Genomic DNA, 22,573 nt, shown 5'->3' on the forward strand with positions numbered 1-22,573 from the left:
GTTAGAGTTTGTCTTAGAGAATGGCAATATTCTTTCGGAATTGGTTATGGTTAAGGTTAGGCATGGTTAAGGTTAGGCATTGTTTCGGAGTTGGTTAAGGTTAGAAGGGTTAAGTTTAGGCGCTGTTAAGGAGCTGGTTAAGGTTAGAGTTTGTCTTAGAGAATGGCAATAGACAGCTGCAGCGCGAGGCAATAGACAGCCTATTTCCGCGCTGCAGCTCTCTCGCGCTGCCGTGGTCACATGGGCGTCATGGCCAATCAGAGAAAACGCGGAAGCACGCGACGCACTCTTCCGCTGGGAATAAGCTACACGCAGCCCCCACAGCCCAAATGAAATGATAAAAAAAAGAAATATATATACTTTTTTTTGTATATATATATATATATAGTCGACTAACGGCAAATTTTGGCCAATCATAGTCGACTATCCAAATCCTTAGTCGGGGAAAGCCCTACCATGTACACCAGATGTAGGCAACCCTAGGCACGCGTGCCTGCATAGGCACACAGGGGCATTTGCATAGGCACAGGGGGCAGCATTAAAAAAAAAAGATTTTTTTTTTTTTTTTTTTTTTTTTTGCTTTGAAATATTATAGTGAAATATTTTGCACTGTTGTCGCATTTATCTTGTTGAAATCCTCCCACAGGTTCTTTTTACTACCACATATTTAATTGAGACCCTTTATTTGTTTATTATTTCAATTTAGCTGGAAATACATTGCTACATCATTCAGTAACATTTGCAGAGCCTTATAACAAAAACATTATTACGGTCACCATTGTGTCCAGTGGGATTAATCAACAAATTTTATTATTTATTTTTCTATTTCATTGAACATTGCACATGTTAAAAGCCATTTTTTTTACTCAAAATGTGAGTATTACCAAGTCAACTTGTGTTTTTAAAACAATGACAATAAACATAGTTTTATTAGGTTGAAATAATGTGGTTGTGCACTTATTTTTCTGTTAACTTATTATGGATTGAAAACTGAAAACCTTAATGCACATTAACTGAACTCAATATTTTTAAGTTCTGGTAACTTATTATTATATTTTTTTTACAGTGTAGTCTTGCGATCAATCAAAACTTATTTACACGATATACCTCACATTCACCCTCCATTCACATCCTGGTGTTCTCCATTAGGCCTGTAGGTGGAGCTATGACAGCACACGTACAGTACACACACCAATGGTGTGTGATGTGTCCAAAGATTAATGGGCAAATGTGAGTGAAATGGTCGCACTGTATGCAGCTGTTTGTCTGCATTGCATCCCCCCCCCCCCCCCCCCCCCAACTCAGATTTAGGGTTGATACAACCATCATAATAATATTGTTAATAATAACAATAACAATAATGATGTAGTAATGTAAAAAATATCATTAAAAATACCTGATTATGAGAAAGAAAATTTACGATGCATGGAATATTGTTGAGGCACACTAGTTACAACTATATTTCAAACAGGCACTCCATGTCAAAAAGGTTGCTGACCCCTGATGTACACTATAATTTCATAGTTGTTGCCCTCACTCTTTCATAGTTGTTGCCCCGCCTACAAATGCCACAGATCACAATGTGTGACTTCTGCTCAGAATGCTCAGAAAACACTTTAAACAAATTGGCCCAAGTATTATCGGCTATCTTTTATTTTTGAATGAAATGCTTGGACCGCTGTAGGATCCCACCGTGTCTTCCTTGACTGCTCCTCGTGGTTTACATATCTTCCAGGAATTCAAATCGACAGATATTAAGTATAAAAGTCGCCTACGAAGCCGGATCTCCAACCTCAAAGACCAGAAGAATCCTGATCTGAGGCGCAACGTTCTATGTGGCAACATAGAACCTCAAAACATTGCTTCCATGACTGCAGAGGTATGGTCTGTAGTGCTGACTTGATGTATGCGTTGCTGTAGTGGTCAGGTAGAGTCTGTAGTGTTGAGGTAGTCTGTAGTGGTGAGGTAGAGTCTAGTATTGAGATTGTGTCTGTGGTAGGGATGTTTAAAAATTCATCGATTGCGTGGGCGGCTACGTGGCGTAGTGGGCAAGGCGCTCGCCACAAAATGCTGGAGACGCTGGGCTCGTCAGTTCGAGCCCAGCGCTCCACATTTGCTTTCAGTTTAGCTGGTCGTCCGTACTAATACACATTGGCCGTATTAGGGGGTGGGAAACTGATGGGTGAGGATCGGGCTTTGTGGACAGCGACTCCTACAGGTCGGTTAGTGCGCCTGCGCAGTAGAATCAGGAAGTGTCGGGGGCAGCGTGAGCCTCCCACGCGTTACTCCTCGCCACTGAGAGATCGAGCTGCGCAGGTGAAAAGATGCGACTGCTGTTACCTCATGTACCGGAGGGGACTTGTGCTATGTATGACATAGTCCACATTGCAGCCGGCTTGTGGGAGGCAAGAAACAGCGTCCGTGACAGGGGAGGGTTGAATTGGATGATACGAAATTGGGATGGGAGAAAATATAGAAAATGGGAGAAAAAGTGGATAAAAAAAAATAACTCTCAAATACATTATTTTATTTAAGTGTAGGCTATAGTTAATGTTTTATTTTTTACAGTTTTTGTATTTTTCTGACATGGGGGCTCAACAATAAATGACTATCAGAAATGTCAAGTTGCATGTTGTTATTCTAACCAGCTTAGTTCTGTTGCATTTCCAAATTTATTTAAATTATAAATTGAGCAGGAATCGATAAGGGAATCGATAAAGAATCGAATCGATAAGCAGAATCGATAATGGAATCGTATCGATAAAATCCTATCAATTCCCATCCCTAGTTCTGATGGTGGGCAATGAATGGGATCGGCTCGGATTATATGCCTGACGAGTAAAATGTGGAATCCGGACTCTTTTTTTCCCCATCCATTTCATTCAGTCCAATCCAATGGGGTGCAATACCATCCGGAGAGACGATAGGGGGCGGTATTTTCCCTGTTCGAGCTCAGACAGATCCCCACTGGTAACGTGAGGCTAGATTGATGAAAAATGAATGGAAATCGACAATAAAAAAAATAACGATTAAAAACGAGATTTCTCGTTGGTTGACACTCAACGCATGGCATGAACTAACGAGATTTCTCGTGGCTGGCACTCAACGCATGGCATGAACTAACGAGATTTCTCGTGGCTGGCACTTAAAGTGTTAAGGATTTACTCGAACACATGACATTTACTTGATCAAACAATGATATGTTACAATGTTGTCAGTCTCTTATTACATTGTAGCCGTCAGTAGAATGGTGTATTTTCAAAGCATGTTTCAATGAATAGAGGGCGCAATATATCTACGATGAGGAAGCGACTACCTCCGTGTCTGGAAAATAAGCGAGGGGAGAAAACGCAAGCGACGGCAACTTGCAAAGTTAAGCAGGCTAAGAGAAGCGTTGATTTAGGGGGAAAAAAACAAGCCAGTCTGCATTTGTCGAAATCGGCATGATCGATATGGTTGACGGTGAAGGATTTTGGCAAATTATACACCTGCTTGAGCCAGCATGCCATATCCCATCCTAAAGCACAACCACCTCGCGCATCGAGGAGAGCTACACCGAGGACTGACGAGTCACCACTGCGGTTGCTAACGTTCTAACTAACATTAGAAGTTTACCGGGTTGAAGTTTATATGGCTGACCACCTCGCGTAACGGTTAAAAGAAGCCATTCCCCATCCCTGGATATTGGATACAAATCCGACTGACTGGTGGAAAGTCAATTCGGGGAGATTCCCCAGGCTGGAATCTGGGACCATGCATGTGAGTCAGTCTGAGACAGGCTATTTATGTTCTATGTAGGCTATCTTTTTGCAAAATAATAATAATGATAATAATAGCCTCATTAACTCATTCAGAGCCACGGCGGCTAGGTGGTGTAGTGGGCAAGGCGCTCGCCACCAACGCTGGGTTCGAGCCCAGCTCTCAGCGTTGCTACCAGCTTGGCTGGTTGCTCATACTAACACAATTGGCAGTGTTAGGGGTGGGAAAGCTGGTGGGTGGGTCCTGGTCATTGTAAACAGAAAAAACTCCTACAGTTCGGTCGGGGCGCCTGCTCAGCGAGGGAAGGATCTGGAGGGAGGTAGTGTGACCTTCCACACGTTACACTCTCCCAGTGAGAGTCTGCGCTGCCAGGCTGGCTGCCGGCTGGCTGCACATGTGTCGGAGGATAGCATGTGATAGTCTCCGGCCTCCCGGACCAACAGTAGGGGGGGGTGCGCAACGACCAGGAAGGGGGTTGGGAATTGGCATAACGACTAACAGTGGGATGGGAGAAAAATCTGAAAAAATGAGGGGGGGGGGGGGAGATAATAAAAAAAACTCATTCAGAGCCAGGGATTAGTCTGGCCCTGTGGTCGCATTGCCACACATTCAAATATAGGACTGAGTCACCTTGTTTGTAGAGCTAAATCTATATTTTATATTATAGCTATTAGGGGTGTAACGGTACACAGAAGCCACGGTTCGGTACGTACCTCGGTATTGGGGTCACGGTTCGGTACGAGTTCGGTACAACAGATTTTTTTTTATAATAATTAATTTTTATTTTTATTTTTTTTATATTATATTTATGATCATTATTATAATTATTATTAAATAGAATAATTTTCTATAGGCTTGCCGTGGTAGTCAGTGATACTGGTGTCATTCTGTGTTCAGGCATCCACTTGCCTACTGCCCCTTTAACAATTTATCCTTGTTAAGTTTCAGTTTCACTTCTAGAGATAATTTAACTTCACAATGAATGAATGAAAACTTTATTTAACAGATTGCAGAATGGGTACAATACATTACGGCTCAATACACACAATTGTTAAGGGGATGCAGACCAGGGAAAGACGTTTGTCTTGTTTACATCAGGGTCCCCCATTTTCAATTCATATCGACATTTATGACATACACAACATACATGACATTTATGGCATAGGGACATACAGGTATTTAGTACTGATACATTTGTGACAAACGGTATTCAAATATACAGCACTGTTACCCATAGAGACTGAATACTAGACAGATGACATATTACAACAATGGCAGAGGATTATTTGGATTTAAACACAGTAGCAGACGGTTCAACTGGAGAGGAGCTCAGATGATCTGTCTGGAAAAGTATGTTTATTTTTTTTATTTGATGAGCTGTGCCTGTGAGTCCGGCGGGGGAGAATGTTGATGTGTTTGTTGGCGCGTGTGTGTCTTTCCATTGGTTTCATTTGGTTAACGTTATTGGGCGAACAAGAAAACGAAAGAAGATTGTAATATTGTAATGACCCTGCAGCTGTTCCAATGTATGTGCCTTTCTCCGTGCACTTTCGCCGCTCTGAAGTCTGACTCGGTGTGCCCGGCCACGCACACTGTTCTCGCACGGACCTCGCGAGTGCCTGCATGTGCGACTCGCGTGTGTGCCCTTGTGGGGCGTATTCGTCGTATCGCTGCGCGTACCGCACCGTGACGGCTGTACCGTAAATTCATGGGACGAATACACATACCGTTACACCCCTAATAGCTATGGATACAATACCATGGTAATTTGACAGTAACTATCTTCCGTTCCGGGTTGTTTCTGATTATTTGATTGTCAGTAACGGCATTCGCATTGAACACTAAAAACGGTCAGCCCGATCGGTATGAAAGCATTGCAGGATCAAGCTAAAATGTACGTCAAATTTCCCTTACCTGTGGCCGGGAGTATTCCAAAAATAATATTTTATAATAATAATATGGTAAACTTTAAAACTCTGCAAGTTATGTACAAATCAAGAAATAATCAATTACCGGTAAATGTAAGAAGCAAAAAAGAAAAAAGAGGGGGGATACAACCTCGGAGGACCATTGAACTTCAAAAAAACCTGTGATGAAAATAATGTGTATCTCCTCTTACGGAGCCACCCTGTGGAATGGGCTACAGGATGAACAAAAATATTGTGAAAACATAAATAAATTCAAATCTAGACAAAAAAAAATCTATTTTTGATAGGTACAGAAGGGAAGAAGAGCTTTAATGGCATATTAAAAAAATATAAATAATAATAAATACGTATGATACTAGAGTATGTAGTGCTGAGGTAGAGTCTGTAGTGCTGAGGTAGTCTGTAGTGCTGAGGTAGAGTATGTAGTGCTGAGGTGGAGTGTAGTGCTGAGGTAGAGTGTAGTGCTGAGGTAGAGTGTAGTGCTGAGGTAGAGTGTAGTGCTGAGGTAGAGTGTAGTGCTGAGGTAGAGTGTAGTGCTGAGGTAGAGTCTGTAGTGTTGAGGTAGAGTGTAGTGCTGATGTAGTGTCTGTAGTGCTGAGGTAGAGTCTAGTGTTGAGGTAGAGTCTGTAGTGTTGAGGTAGAGTGTAGTGCTGAGGTAGAGTCTGTAGTGCTGAGGTAGAGTGTAGTGTTGAGGTAGAGTCTGTAGTGCTGAGGTAGTGTCTGTAGTGTTACAGGGCTGTACGCTAAGCTTTTTCACTAGGGGCACACTTGCCCCTAAATGAGAAATCTAGGGGCAAAGAATATTTTTTAGGGGCAAATTTTTAAATAACTATTTTACCATTATAGTAGGGCTGGGCGATATGGCCTCTAAATGATATCGCGATATTTTTTGGCCATATCACGATACACGATATATATCGCAATATTTTGACATTTCCTCTAAAGCACTTAAAAAATGCTTGATTTAACCCTTTGATGCATACAGTCACGCCAATATGATGATTATAATAAGTCCCTGCAACATATGTTTGCATTATTAAACCATGAAGATGCTTTAAAAAATAATTTAATGAAAATGTACTAAGAGTAGTCTACTGACACACTAATAAAAAATGTATTTACATCTAAGACCATTTATATAAAAACTTTTTTTTTGCACAGTACTGTGTTTTCTATCCACTTTAGCCAAACACACACACATACATATATATATATATATATATATATATATATATATATATATATACACACTACTGTGAGAAAATAATAATCACACACACAAAGGGATAATGGCTTATAGCAGACTTAATGATTTTAGAATATTTCAGATAATGAAATTAAATGTTTATCATCAACTATCCAGTTAGTATTTATACTGTCTGTAACGTTTGGCTACTTTAAATCATTGAATGTAGAGAGAGCTGTACTGTATTGTACCCATTCTGCAATCTGTTAATAAAGTTTTCAATCAATCAGAGAGAGAGAGAGAGAGAGAGAGAGGGGGCGAGAACGAATGAGAGAGCCAGCCCCCCCCCCCCCGGGTTTTGTTCTAGGTTCGCGTTTTGATCGTCTAAGCTGCCGTAGGTGATGACGTCACACTCGAATGTAAACAGGAAGCGTTTAACAGACGGAGATGGAAAGTGGATGATATACAGTAACAGAAACGAATAACCAATAAATATGAAGTTATGTTTAAACTTCTGTTGTCAAGCGTTGTCAATATAACCCACCCCCTTTCCTCCCGAATGGAACTAGTGTTGTGGAGTCCGCTTTGACTGGTGTCCAGGGTTAGCAGCAGCTAACGCTAGTTAGCTTAGCATAATCCTAATGGATACCGTGGATAGCAGCTAACGTTAGCCCATTGCTCGTGTCAATCAAATTGCATGTTATTAAAGGTCCGCGCTGGTCTGTCTAATGAAATTACAACCGCAACATTATGCCCTGGTTGTAGGCTAATGTTTTATCCAATTTGTATGGATTAATTTAGGAGTGAAATGCGAATGAAGGGTTGCAATCACTACTCGCAAGCTTGCCCCCAGATGATATTTTCCACTCGCACCGGCCAGATTAGGGGGCAATTTGCGACGAGATGATCGCAGTGTACAGCCCTGTGTTGAGGTAGAGTGTAGTGCTGAGGTAGAGTATGTAGTGCTGAGGTAGAGTATGTAGTGCTGAGGTAGAGTCTGTAGTGCTGAGGTAGAGTCTGTAGTGCTGAGGTAGAGTCTGTAGTGCTGAGGTAGAGTCTGTAGTGTTGAGGTAGAGTCTGTAGTGTTGAGGTAGAGTCTGTAGTGCTGAGGTAGAGTCTGTAGTGCTGAGGTAGTGTCTGTAGTGTTGAGGTAGAGTCTGTAGTGTTGAGGTAGAGTCTGTAGTGCTGAGGTAGAGTCTGTAGTGCTGAGGTAGAGTCTGTAGTGCTGAGGTAGAGTCTGTAGTGCTGAGGTAGAGTCTGTAGTGCTGAGGTAGAGTCTGTAGTGCTGAGGTAGAGTCTGTAGTGCTGAGGTAGAGTATGTAGTGTTGAGGTAGAGTCTGTAGTGCTGAGGTAGAGTCTGTAGTGCTGAGGTAGAGTCTGTAGTGCTGAGGTAGAGTCTACTGTTGAGGTAGTCTGTGGTGTTGAGGTAGAGTCTACTGTTGAGGTAGAGTATACTGTTGAGGTAGAGTCTAGTGTTGAGGTACAGTCTACTGTTGAGGTAGAGTCTGTAGTGTTGAGGTGTAGTGTTGAGGTAGAGTCTGTAGTGTTGAGGTAGAGTCTGTAGTAGTGAGGTACATGTAGAGTCTGTAGTGCTGAGGTGTGGTGTGTCATTTGTGTGTGTGTGTGTGTGTGTCTACAGGCCATGGCCAGTGCTGAGCTGAAGCGGATGAGAGAGACTCTGACTAAGGAGTCTATCCGAGACCACCAGCTGTCTAAATCAACGGGCACTGAGACAGACATGTTTATCTGCGGCAAGTGTCGCGGCAAGAACTGCAGTTACACACAGGTACTGAGACACACACACGCGCTCATATGTGACCGCGACCAGCGATTGTGACCACATGTCTCATCGTCATTTTCCAGATATTTACAGATTGTGAAAGGACAGAATTTAAGCTGTCATTCGTTGAAATCTGAAAATGTTTGAAGATGTGCTCATTTGAATCTTGTAAAACCTATTTATTTCTTAGTGCGTCAAGCTGAGATAACTGCTCTCGAACATACTCTATAATTGAACACCTCTGCAGGTCTGTATTGGGTGTGAACAATAGCCCCCTACAACCCGCCCAGCCACTCCTTCACATGAATAGCATTAACATAATCTGTCAGTAAGTGCTGACAGAGTGCAATGACTTGTGAAAATAGCTGTTATATATAGAATATATATTATTGTCATTATACTTCATACAATGAGATAAATAACTTGCAACTTAAAGATGCATCACATGATGTTATCATGGCAAACAAAGTTGCTTTCAGTCAGTATATTCATAGGATGAATAAGTATAAATATATTGCACTTAGTGGATAGAGGAGTATGAAATTATCACAGTAGAAATAAAGTTGCTGTCAGTCAGTGTATCAATAGGATGAGTAGTATAAATCTTTCACAATATTCAGAGCTACTGAACAAGTTCAAGTCATTTTAGAGGAAACATTTCAAGCTATAAGCTATACTATTACCACGGTCCGGTCATTGAGCGGCGAAACCAGAGGTGGTAATTTTTTCGAAACTGACGCTCGTTGGCTGTTTGGTTTTATAACCCGAGATTGGAAGCACATAATGGGTCAAGTAGGGTGTCAATCAAACCGTGGCCATTTTAGCTTTCAAACTATGTGCTGCTTCAGAGATGCACAACAGGACGCCCTCGTGGCCATCAGAATTTTAAGAGGTTATGATGCCGTTAAATGTGGTGACAGTAACGTTGGGCTGTACCACACAAACATTCTAAATAAACAACTAGTCAACAACTTGCCCATAAAGGAACCAGAACGTTGCACGACAGACCACAATGTCGTGGAACCCTCCGAGGCAATTAACAAAGTCCAATATGTTCTCGTTCATTAAATCCGATGGATCAATTGCTGTTGAAAGCCGAAAGTTTGTTGCTGCGCCGAGCATCTGGGCGTCCATCATGAGAAGCAACTCATCAAATAATAATGAAGGCCATGTGCGTTATTTATGGCCATCGCTTGAAACTCTGAGGACATGGCGGTGGCCAACAAAGCACTCGCCTTTTATTCACATGCAAATTTAACTCTACCCCCATGCAATGAGAACAGCCTGAAAACAGGATAACCTGTCTTTGCCTGGAATCAATCAATATCTAGTAGTATCTAGTGTTGTCACGATACCAAAATCTTGACTTCGATACCAGCCTAAGTATCACAATACCAATTCTAACCACGGCAAAAACCTAAAACATCAGGAAAAGTAATGGAATAAAATATTAGAACAGAACATGGAACATTCTTTCTAAAATATGTTTTTATTCATTTATATACGAGTGAAACGCTTGCACTGTCGAGTCCTGGCTTTAGGCAAAATCACGAACAGAAAATTTGGAAAACTGCTTTTGGTGAGTGTTGACACGCCCACTACGCAAATCATTTGCTCTCTCTCTCTCACACACACCAGCTCCAGTCAAGCATCTACTCTCTCACACACACACACACAGCTCCAGTCACGCATCTACTCAGGCCATGTCCAGACTAAACCGATTTCGGTCGTATCAGTCAAAGTATTTGATCGTATGCCCCTTTCATCCACACGGAACTGCGTTCTAGCAGACGCTACTTTCTGAGACCAGCTTCCAGAGTGTGCAATTCTGAAGACGCCTCCCTTGCGTCACCATCTTTACAAGCGATATGAGTCTTTTCCTGAACCGATGACGCGATAGCCCACCTCTCCCTTAACCCGTGTGTGCAAACTCCGCCAACATCACAACCACCGTCGACAACAGATTGACATCTCCCTTACAGTGTTACAGAAGCTATTTTATAGTTACAGGGCTTTTACAGCTAAATGTACGTTTTCTGAAAACCCAAGTAGTAGCCAAGCACATACTGTTCCATAGCATACGCCTTCAGTTGATCATGAAAAATCCTCTCTTACCTTGACGATAAAAAATCCTCCATTTAGTAAATAGTATTACCATGGCTGGTGTTGAACTGTAGCCAGTGAGCTAGCGTTGATGCTATGCTATCAACATTAGCTAAATAGCTAACCAACTAAATACAATAGACAGTGGTATCCTGAGGTAACGTTAAATACAGACAACTTTTGCTACAATTACAGTGGTATCCTGAGGTAACATTAAATACAGACAACGTTTGCTAGTCGAAATGAATGGACACACAGGGACAAGCTAAACATCAATCAATTAATTTAATACAACACAGGTAGTTTGAGCTGCCTCCGACCACACCACGGGGCTATTGTGTTATATACGGCTTTGAGCTCTCTCTCTCCTGCCGATTAAAATCCGCAGCTCTTCCTCCTCCTTTGAGCCGCGGTCTCTCTCTCTCTCCTATCCCTTGGAAACTAGCGTCGGCTTCAGAACGTCCCACTCCACTGACACATGCCTAACTCTATTTGAACGACCACATCAAACAAGAGGTGGACGTGGGCAAATACTGCGGCATGGTCATGCTGGACCTACAAAAGGCCTTCGACACTGTCAATCACTCCATTCTAATGGACAAGCTAAAAGCAATTGGTTTTGATAGCTTATCAGTGAGCTGGATGCAATCCTAGGCTGGAGGGGAGAGAACAGATGGTAGAGGTAAACGGTACTCTATCCCCCCTCCTCACAGTGAGCTGTGGTGTTCCACAAGGAAGCATACTAGGACCGCTACTCGTCCTAATTTATGCAAATGACATGTCGTCAGCCTGTGACTGCAACTTGTTCCTGTTTGTGGACGACTCAGCCCTGCTGGTCTCTTGACAAGAACAAGTTGCAGGTTGAAAACCCTCAGCTCGGAACTAGGCAAAATCTGCATATGGCTCGCTGATAACAAACTATCATTACACATGGGCAAAACAGAGTCCATTTTCTTCGGTTCAAATAACAAACTCAACAAGACAGACGGCTTCTCAGTTACAGTGGGTGACAATATTGTCACAAGGAAAGACGAAATTACCTACCTGGGTTCCATCCTAGAGGCAAATCTTTCCTGTGACAAAATGGCATCCAATGTAATAAAAAAAGTCAACCAACGAACTAGATTCCTGTACCGGATCTCCTCTCTGGTAAACAAGAATACCCTGAAGACTCTGGCAGGAGCACTCATTCAAGGGTACTATGACTATGCGTGCACCTCATGGTACCAAAGCACCTCAAAGGCGCTTAAAACAAAATTACAAACATCACAAAACAAACTGGTCAGACTACTACTTGACCTGAACCCCAGAACCCACCTCACCCCTGCCCACTTTGACAACCTAGGATGGCTTAGAGTAGACGACAGAGTACAGCAACTTGCAATGGGCCTGGTCTACAATATACACTATACGACCGGGGTGCCCATGTACATGTCAAAATACTTCCCAAAGGTCAGTGAATACCACAACCACTACACCAGAGGAAGCTCAACAAATCATGTTAAACCCAGATTCGGCTCAAACGAGGGACTAAACACCTTTCGCAATTATGCCACAACAATGTGGAACGCCCTACCCAAAGCTGTAAAGGAATGTGAATCCCTGCCCACATTCAAAACCGCTCTTAAAGAGCACCTACGGGAGGCTGCAATTCGAAACTGGCCACCGTAAATGCCCAAAACCCCCACCACCTCCTAATAGACAGTCTCCTCCCCACCACATGTATATATTCCCTCCCCGCCGTATGTATATTTCTCTCCCACCCACCCACCCCCCCCTAATGTACAGTCCCCTCCCCATCATATGTATATACTCTGTCAGGATCTAGGGGTAACGGTACTGTATATTGGAATACCGTTTATGTCACAAATGTATCTGTACTAAATACCTATATGTCCCTATGCCATAAATGTCATGTATGTTGTGTATGTCATAAATGTCTATATGAATTGAAAATGGGGGACCCTGATGGAAACAAGACAAACGTCTTTCTCAGGTCTGCATCCCCTCAACAATTGTATGTATTGAGCCGTACTGTATTGTACACATTCTGCAATCTGTTAAGTTTTCATTCATTCATTCATTCATTCCAAAAAAAAAGCACAGAACCGGACAGCACGGGTGGGACAAGTTATCGAAAACAATGACAACACTTCCGGTCAGGGGTTTTCAAAATAAAAGAGCGACGTCTAAAACAGGAAAGACATTTCTTTTGTAGATTTGTGGCACACACTTATTTCTTGAGACTTTTTCGTTTTTACGGAAACCTTTTTTTTAAATGAAAACTAAACTAAAAAGATCTAAATCGTTTTCGTCTGGACAAGGCCTCACTCTCTCTCACACACACACACAGCTCCAGTCACGCATATACTAAACTCATAGAATATTTGGCATCAGGCTATTATTCTAAAAGTACCGATACTAATGAAATGGGTTATTAGACTGTTTTGGGTATCGCAATACTTTTCTAGTATCAGTGTATCGTGCAACCCTGTAGGTCATGCTGGACCTACAAAAGGCCTTTGACACGGTCAATCACTCCATTCTGATTGACAAGCTAAAAGCAATTGGTTTTGATAGTCTATCAGTGAGCTGGATGCAATCCTACCTTGAGGGGAGGGAACAGATGGTGGAGGTAAACGGTACCCTATCCCCCCCTCTCACAGTGAGCTGTGGTGTTCCACAAGGAAGCATACTAGGACCGCTACTGTTCCTAATTTATGCAAATGACATGTCGTCAGCTTGTGACTGCAACTTGTTCCTGTTTGCGGACGACTCAGCCCTGCTGGTCTCTGACAAGAACAAGTTACAGGTTGAAAAAACCCTCAGCTCGGAACTAGGCAGAATCTGCATATGGCTCGCTGATAACAAACTATCATTACACATGGGCAAAACAGAGTCCATTCTCTTCGGTTCAAATAACAAACTCAGCAAGACCGACGGCTTCTCAGTTACAGTGGGTGACAATATTGTCACAAGGAAAGATGAAATTACCTACCTGGGTTCCATCCTAGAGGCTAATCTCTCCTGTGACAAAATGGCATCCAATGTAATAAAAAAAGTCAACCAACGAACTCGATTCTTGTACCGGATCTCCTCTCTGGTAAACAAGAATACCCTGAAGACTCTGGCAGGAGCACTCATTCAGGGGTACTACGACTATGCTTGCACCTCATGGTACCAAAGCACCTCAAAGGCGCTAAAAACAAAATTACAAACATCTCAAAACAAACTGGTCAGACTACTGCTTGACCTTACTCCTAGAACCCACCTCACCCCTGCCCACTTTGACAACCTAGGATGGCTTAGAGTAGATGACAGAGTACAGCAACTTGCAATGGGCCTGGTCTACAAGATACACTACACGACAAAGGTACCCATGTACATGGCAAAATACTTCCCAAAGGTCAGTGAATACCACGATCACAACACCAGAGGGAGCTCCACAAATCATGTTAAACCCAGATTCGGCTCAAATAAGGGACTAAACACGTTTCGCAATTATGCCACATCAATGTGGAACGCCCTACCCAAAGCTGTAAAGGAATGTGGATCACTACCCACTTTCAAAACCTCTCTCAAGAGACACCTACGGGAGACTGCAATTCAACACTGGCCCCTGTAAATATCCTAACCCAACCCCCTCCAATGTACAGTCATTTACCTAGTATGGTTTTGTCAATAGTCCAATGTACAATTTTGTTTGTTTGTACAGAGTCTCCCCCCCCCTCAATGTACAGTTTTGCTTGTTTATACAGTGTGCCCCCCCCAGCCACCTCCAATGTAAATTACCCAGTATGGTTGTCAATATCCCAGTGTACCCAACCCCCCCCACCCAACCTCCTCCAATGTACAGTTTCTACGTCAAATGTATATACTCCTTTTTCTTGACTCCTTCTGTATCACAAACAGTACTGTATTTGCAAATCTGGTATGTCATAAATGTATAGATGTAGCAGTACTGACTATCTGTATGTCATGTATGTCATATATGTCCTGATGAATTGAAAATGGGGGACCCTGATGTAAACAAGACGAAAGTCTTTCTCTGGTCTGCATCCTCTTAACAATTGTGTGTATTGAGCTGTACTGTATTGTACCCATTCTGCAATCTGTTAATAAAGTTTTCAATCAATCAATCAAAACCCTAGTACCATCTCATGATCCGTGTGTCTTTCAGGTGCAGACACGGAGTGCTGATGAACCTATGACTACCTTTGTGCTGTGTAATGGATGTGGCAACAGATGGAAGGTAACACACATGCACACACACACACCTCTACCTACCTTCCGTGTTCCGTGTAACAGAGTCTGCAGTGTTTGTTGCCTGACTCAACAAATACACAGCCAAATCTCGCTTAAAATATGTAAATAAAGTACACAGGAAGAATTATGTTATAGCCATAAGTGATATATTGACATATTATGAAAGTGTATAATGTGTACGTATTACAAATAAGTACATATTACATATTCAGAAAACGTTTGAGTTGCCCTACTGGGGAATGAACCTGGGACGCGTGCATGGGAGGCAAGTGCCTTTACCTCAAGACTACCAAGACACACTTCTCTGATGGCCTCACCCCAAACCCTAACCTTAACCTTCTATCTTAACCATAACCGTTAAACATTAAAACAATCCATCATAGTAATGCTGTGTTTGTATCAGGGTGAGTGTCTTAGTCTAGTGGTGAGAGCTGTGTTTATATCAGGGTGGGTGTCTTAGTCTAGTGGTGAGAGCTGTGTTTATATCAGGGTGGGTGGCTTAGTCTAGTGGTGGGAGCTGTGTTTGTATCAGGGTGGGTGTCTTAGGGGCCTTTCTCACTCACCATTCGGGGTTGAATCAGCGCCGGGTCGAACCAGAAAAGGGTGTGTCCGTCTGAGTGAGAACGCTCCCCCCCCCCCCCGTCCCCGTCCCCCGCTGATTCGTCCCCGGGGGCCCTGAACCTGGACCGATGAAATAGCTGGTCTCGGGTGCGGGCCAGTGGGAGCGGGGGGCGTGACACACACAACACGTCGTTACTGTAATGCTTTCATGCTTGCTTGAATTTTGGGCAGATAAAACCACACAGCAACAACTGGACAATACCCACAAAAACGATATTTATGGGCAATTTGAGAGTTCAGACCTCAACCAAAAACAAGCATGTGGAGCCTCACAGCTCAGTGGATGAAAACATGAAGCCACGTTACACAAAGCACACTTCCCTGGCTCGCATTAGGCCTGGCAATTTTGTTTGCCATTGCTATGTCTATACATTGGTTTCTTGTTCGAATGCATTTATTTCTATTAGACCAGTGGTGCCCAACCAGTCGGCCGTGGTCGACCAGTAGATCAATGACATGCAATATAATTGCCACGAGCGATGGGATAATGGGGAGCATGTCTATGTCCCGGATAATGTTAGCTGCTGAACAGGCTAAGCTAACTAGCGTTAGCCGTTAGCGTTTGCCATTGCTATGTCTACTATACTTTCTTGTTCGAATGCATTTATTTCTATAGACCAGTGGTGCCCAACCAGCCGGCCGTGATCGACCGGTAGATCAATGACATGCAATATAATTGATGCGAGCAATGTTACTAGTAATAGGCTAAGCTAACTAGCGTTAGCCGTTAGCTTAGCGTTAGCCCTGGGAAACGCTCAAAAGCGGACTCTACAACACCATCCATTCGTGAGAAAAGGGGGTGGGTTATATTGACGAGGCTTGACAACAGAGGTTCAAATATAACTTCATATTTATTGGTTATTTGTTTATTTTATATCAGCATCCAGTCTCCACCGCCGTGTTAACACTTTCAGTGCCACCAGGGGGCGCACGACTTAGTGCTTGAATGCCACCATCGGCGCCAATGTTAACGTTAATATCGCCTAATCTATGTTTTAAATTATGGCTATGTGTCTAATTTGCCCGTCGCTTATCAAAGAATCATTTTCCAGTCAGTGTTGTCAAGGCAGATTGGTTTTTTATCACTTCATTTCCGTTTGAGAGCATTTTGAAAAGCACCCGTTTTTAGGTGAAAAACAGCCCATTCTGTGATAATCGCCTTTTACTGGAATATTCCAGAACGTTGATATTTGTCGGCCTATTTATGAATCGTTTTCAAATAAACGCTAGATGATCAATAGTATACGTGCACGCACGCACGTTCGAGGCGCGTGCTGATAATAGCTGTTTTCATTTCCTCATGGATTTTACAGTAAAACAGCTGGAGCACATATCAGAAAAAAGATTATATCTTCATGAAAACGAGTCTGATTATCCTAACACTGATAACATAGATTCCTTACCTGACATCAGATGGTATCCAACTGGTATATTCCAATTCCTGATCACCATTCGAAAAAATCGATAAGTGTATAGATCTAACGTGTATACAGTAGAACTCATGATCCACGGCGCTCAGAGGATCCAGAATGAACTCTGGTAACCCCGGCTGCATCAGTGGACTGGAAAATGTGGACTGGAATATTTTTTTCCCCCATCCATTTTCATTGAGTCCATTCCAAAAGGAGATTTGCCATCTGGGAGACGATAGGGGGTGCTTTTTTCACATCTGATCGCCGGCGGCCCTTGGGTAATCTGTTGTCAACCACCGTCGACAACAGATTGACATCTCCCTTACAGTGTTACAGAAGCTATTGAGCTTGATCAGGCTTTTACAGCTAAATGTACTTTTTCTGAAAACCCAAGTAGTAGCCAAGCACATACTGTTCCATAGCATACGCCTTCAGTTGATCATGACAAATTCTCTCTTACCTTGACGATTAAAAAGCCTCCATCGATGAACATATTACCAAGGTTATTATATCTATTTCAGTCTTTACCTATATTAATACCACAAAAACAATTCAGAGAATGGGACAGACTGATATCAAGATTCATTTGGGGGGGGGGGGAAAGGCCAAGGATCAGATATGTGACTCTACAACTACCAAAGGAGAAAGGTGGAATGGCAGTACCCAGTTTAGAAGACTATTACTATGCGGCACAGGTTAGAACAGTAGCATGCTGGTGCAATGTGAATTATGAAGCCAAATGGAAAGATATAGAAACCAAAAGAGAGGGATTCAAAGTGCAGGCACTAATAGGAGATGGGGAGCTGTTCAGAAGACGGGAACAACTACTAGACCCAATTACCAAATTCACTATAAATATATGGAACACAATAGTAAAGAATCCAAGATACTGAGATGGATAACACACGACAAACTTCAAACCAGGGATAGATGACCATGGGTTCAAAAGATGGGAACAGGGGGGTATAACCGCAATATGTACAATGATAGAAGGAGGGGAGATGCAGACTGTACAAAAATTGAAAGAAAGATTCGGACTAGAGAATAGAGACCACTTTAGATATTTACAGATTAGAGATTACTATAACAAAGAAATAAAACGAGACAGAGACAAAGAACAGAATGGGATAATTAAGATAATGGTAAAACATATGAAGGAAGGAGGGGGAGGGTCATATCAGCACTATATCAGGCAATAATGGACAGCAAGGAAATTACAACCTTGTATATAAAAGAAAAGTGGGAGAAGGAATTAGAAACTGAGATAACGGAGGAAGAATGGTATAACTAGGGATGGGTACCTTTCACATTTGAACCGATACGGTACCGGTACCTGTGAATCGATACCGGTACCCTTTTTCGGTACTTTAGTCTCACAGGTCAAGTACTATACCTAGGGAATTTATCACAGAAAGAAATTCAGGGAGAAGACAAATATTTGATTAAGATATTATTAGTAGCAGCCAAGAAAGTATTTACTAAACTATGGTACAGGGTAGAAGCACAGACGAAGGAACAATGGACAGAGATAATAGAGGAGATGCAGGAAATGGAGAGAATCACACATATGCTGAGGCTACAAGAGGAGAAATTTGAGTCAAAATGGGAAAAGTGGAAGGAATATAGGAAGAAAAGAAACGACATCACAGAAGAATGAAAAAGAAACAAGAAAAGAAGTTGAAATGTAAATAAACAATGTATGGACCGATGAACCCATGTCACTCCTTTTTATTTATTTTTGTCCCCCTTTGTTGTTTTGATATTATTTCTTTATAATTGTGTCTGTCGTACAGTATTGTCTTTGATGTTTGTAAATAAAAAACTACAAATAAAAATGTAAGTATAAAAAAAAAAAAAAAAAAATTAGTAAATAGTATTCCCATGGCTGGTGTTGAGTTGTAGCCAGCGAGCTAGCGTTGATGCTATGCTATCAACATTAGCTAAATAGCTAACCAACTAAATACAATAGACAGTGGTATCCTGAGGTAACGTTAAATACAGACAACTTTTGCTACAATTACAGTGGTATCCTAATCTAGTCTAATGTACAGCCCCACCCCACTTACCCAACCTCCCCCAATGCACAGTTTCTATGTCAAATGTATATACTCTTCTTCTGGATTTTTTTAGTATCACAAACAGTACTGTATTTGAAAATCTGGTATGTCATAAATGTATAGATGTAGCAGTACTGTCTATCTGTATGTCATGTGTGTCATATGATGAATTGAAAATGGGGGACCCTGATGGAAACAAGACTAAAGTCTTTCTCAGGTCTGCATCCTCTTAGCAATTGTATGTATTGAGCTGTACTGTACCCATTCTGCAATCTGTTAATAAACTTTTCAATCAATCAATCAATCCTGAGGTAACGTTAACCTGTAAAGCCTTCTGCTTTTCTTTATCATAAATCGATCAATAGAGACCGTATTAGATCCCCAATTATCAGATCATCATTGGGTATCATTAGAAAGCCACACTCATTGGCTACAACCCTCTGCAAAGATTTTCAAGATCGCCAAATGATTGACGGAGCTAGAGCCCCGGGAGTCGGGGGTGGTAATGTGTACTTTTGCATACTTTGGGGCACGCCTCACATATCGGCATGTAACTCGAGAACCGCTGAACGGATTTTGTCACCTGAAAGGGCAATCGACAGGCAACAAATAGGGCTTTAATTCTATCTATATATTGTATTAAAAGAAATTCACACCCGAGCCACTAGAGGTCGGCAAAAAATCGTCCACATGTGGGCCCTTGGATGTTAAGAGGTTAATGTTTTTAAATATATTTTTTTTGTAGCCAAGAGTAAAGACCATAACCCTATCAAAAACAGTAGTCAAAGTGTATATTTTCATTTTACCAATGTTTTATACGATTTATCGGAAATACGAATTTATCGGAAAATGCTAATTATCGTAAAAACCGCAAGGAAATGACTAAATCCAGATTCAACCCTGCCATTGGAAAGATGAGCATTTTCCCTATCCATAGATGTATGATTTGGCCATAATAAGGTCACGGTCAAGTTCAAGGTCAAATATGAATTTATAATTAAAATCGATTATCATTAATTACTGTAGCTACAAATCCTTCTGTTTAATCATCTTCCCTTTATTCATTTGCTTAGAGTTTTTGTACACATGATCTCAATAAGGTGGTGAATGAGCTCAGTGAGCATTTTCTCCTACCTGTATAAATGTTTGATCAAAGATGCAAAAATCATAATTTATATTCTCCTTTTCTTCATTACAATTTACTCAGCCTAGTAACAGACAGTAATATTTCTGACACTGGAAATACATACCCCCAGGTCCCTAGATGTTCCTAGATACCAAGAACATGCAAATTGACCTCGCAGAAGTGGAGCAATCTTCCATTTACTTAGGCATGTACCTTTAGGCGAAAACAGTCTAAATACAGACAACGTTTGCTAGTCGAAAGGACTGGACACACACAGGGACAAGTTAAACATCAATCAATTAATTTAATACAACACAGGTAGTTTGAGCTGCCTCCGACCGCACCACGAGGCTATTATATTATATTATATACGGCTTTGAGCTCTCTCTCCTGCCGATTAAAATCCACAGCTCTTCCTCCTCCTTTGCGCCGCGGTGTCGTCTCTCCTATCCGTTGGAAACTAGCGTCGGCTCAAAAGCACAAAACCGGACAGCACAAGTTATCAAAAACAACGACGGCACGAGAGTGACGTCTAAAACAGGAAAGACATTTATTTTGTAAATTTGTGGCACGCACTTATTTCTTGAAACTGTTTCGTTTTTACGGAAACTTTTTTTTTTAAATGGAAACTAAAAAGATCAAACGTTTTAGTCTGGACAAGGCCTTAGTCTAGTGGTGAGAGCTGTGTTTGTATAAGGGTGGGTGGTTGTCTTAGGCCTTGTCCAGACTAAAACGATTTTGATCTTTTTAGTTTTTCGTTTCGATAATAAGTGCGTTCCACAAATTTACTAAATAAATGTTTTTCCTGTTTTAGACGTCGCTCTTTTATTTTGAAAACCCCGACCGGAAGTGTTGTCGATCGTTGTTTTCGTTAACTTGTGTGTCCGAATCTGTGCTTTTGAGCCGACGCTAGTTTTCAATGGATAGGAGAGACACACACTCCGTGGCGCGAGTCCAGCTTCACAGGCAGCCGGTGATGAGGAGGAGGAAGAGCTGTGGATTTTAATCGGCAGGAGAGAGAGAGCTCAAAGCCGTATATAATATAATAGCCCCGTGGTGTGGTCGGAGGCAGCTCAAACTACCTGTGTTGTAATAAATGTATTGATTGATGTTTAACTTGTCCATGTGTGTGTCCAGTCCTTTCGACTAGCAAACGTTGTCTGTATTTAATGTTACCTCAGGATACCACTGTAATTGTAGCAAACGTTGTCTGTATTTAACGTTACCTCAGGATACCACTGTAATTGTAGCAAACGTTGTCTGTATTTAACGTTACCTCAGGATACCACTGTCTATTGTATTTAGTTGGTTAGCTATTTAGTTAATGTTGATAGCATAGCTCGCTGGCTACAGCACAACAGCAGCCATGGGAATACTATTTACAAAACTATAATAATAATAATAATAATGACTTGGATTTATATAGCGCTCTTCATGGCACCCAGAGCGCTTCACAGAGTCCATTATTCGTTCATACACAGTCATACCGGTGGTGGTAAGCTACAATTGCAGCCAGAGCTGCCCTGAGGCAGACTCACGGAAGCGTGGCGAATAATCAACGCCTACGGCCCCTCCGACCACCACCAACATTCATTCACATGCATACACATTCATACGAGGCAAGTAGGTTAAGTGTCTTGCCCAAGGACACAACGGCAGTGGGATGGACATGGGCTTGAGCGGGATTCGAACCACCAACCCTTCGATCATTGGACGACCCGCTCTACCCCTGAGCCACGCCGCCCCACAATGGAGGCTTTTTAATCATCAAGGTAAGAGGATTTGTCATGATCAACTGAAGGCATATGCTATGGAACAGTATGTGCTTGGCAACTACTTGGGTTTTCAGAAAAAGGCCCACTATGTGACGCTAATCTCTAGCTAGTAACATGTATTTCATCACAGTAGCCTCCCGGTGTTTAATAAACACTTCTAGCCAGGACAATAAGACGTATGTATCATGTTTCTTTTTGTTGGCTGGGTTTGCATATGGATTAAGGGAGATGTCAATCTGTTGTCGACGGTGGTAGTACATTTAGCTGTAAAGGCCCGATCAAGCTCAATAGCTTCTGTAACACGAACACAACTACTCTGTACATGCCATTGTTGTTGTGATGTTTTCACACGTGGGGTAAGGGAGAGGTGGGCTATCACGTCATCGGTTCAGGAGAAGACGCGTTTCGCTTGTAAAGATGATGACACAGTGGGGGGCGTCTTCAGAATTGCGCACTCTGAAAGCTGGTCTCAGAAAGTAGCGTCTTCAGGCTCCCAGAACGCAGTTCCGTGTGGATGAAAGGTACATACGATCAAATACTTTGCCTGATATGACCGAAAT

At 42.1% G+C, this 22,573-nt stretch overlaps 1 protein-coding gene across 2 annotated transcripts in view; it reads left to right on the forward strand.

The window, feature by feature from the left end:
- tcea2 (transcription elongation factor A (SII), 2) overlaps positions 1–22,573 on the forward strand; it is a 53,955-nt gene that overhangs the window by 22,510 nt on the left and 8,872 nt on the right. For both annotated transcript variants that reach the window (XM_084333032.1, XM_084333033.1), the window contains exons 7-9: positions 1,725–1,879; positions 8,513–8,659; positions 14,937–15,008. In XM_084333032.1, the coding sequence (XP_084189158.1) occupies positions 1,725–1,879; positions 8,513–8,659; positions 14,937–15,008 (374 nt within the window). The remainder of the gene's footprint in view (positions 1–1,724; positions 1,880–8,512; positions 8,660–14,936; positions 15,009–22,573) is intronic.

Source organism: Notolepis coatsorum, assembly GCF_963971535.1.
Source record: "Notolepis coatsorum genome assembly, chromosome: 17".
NCBI classification, from domain to species: Eukaryota; Metazoa; Chordata; class Actinopteri; order Aulopiformes; family Paralepididae; genus Notolepis; species Notolepis coatsorum.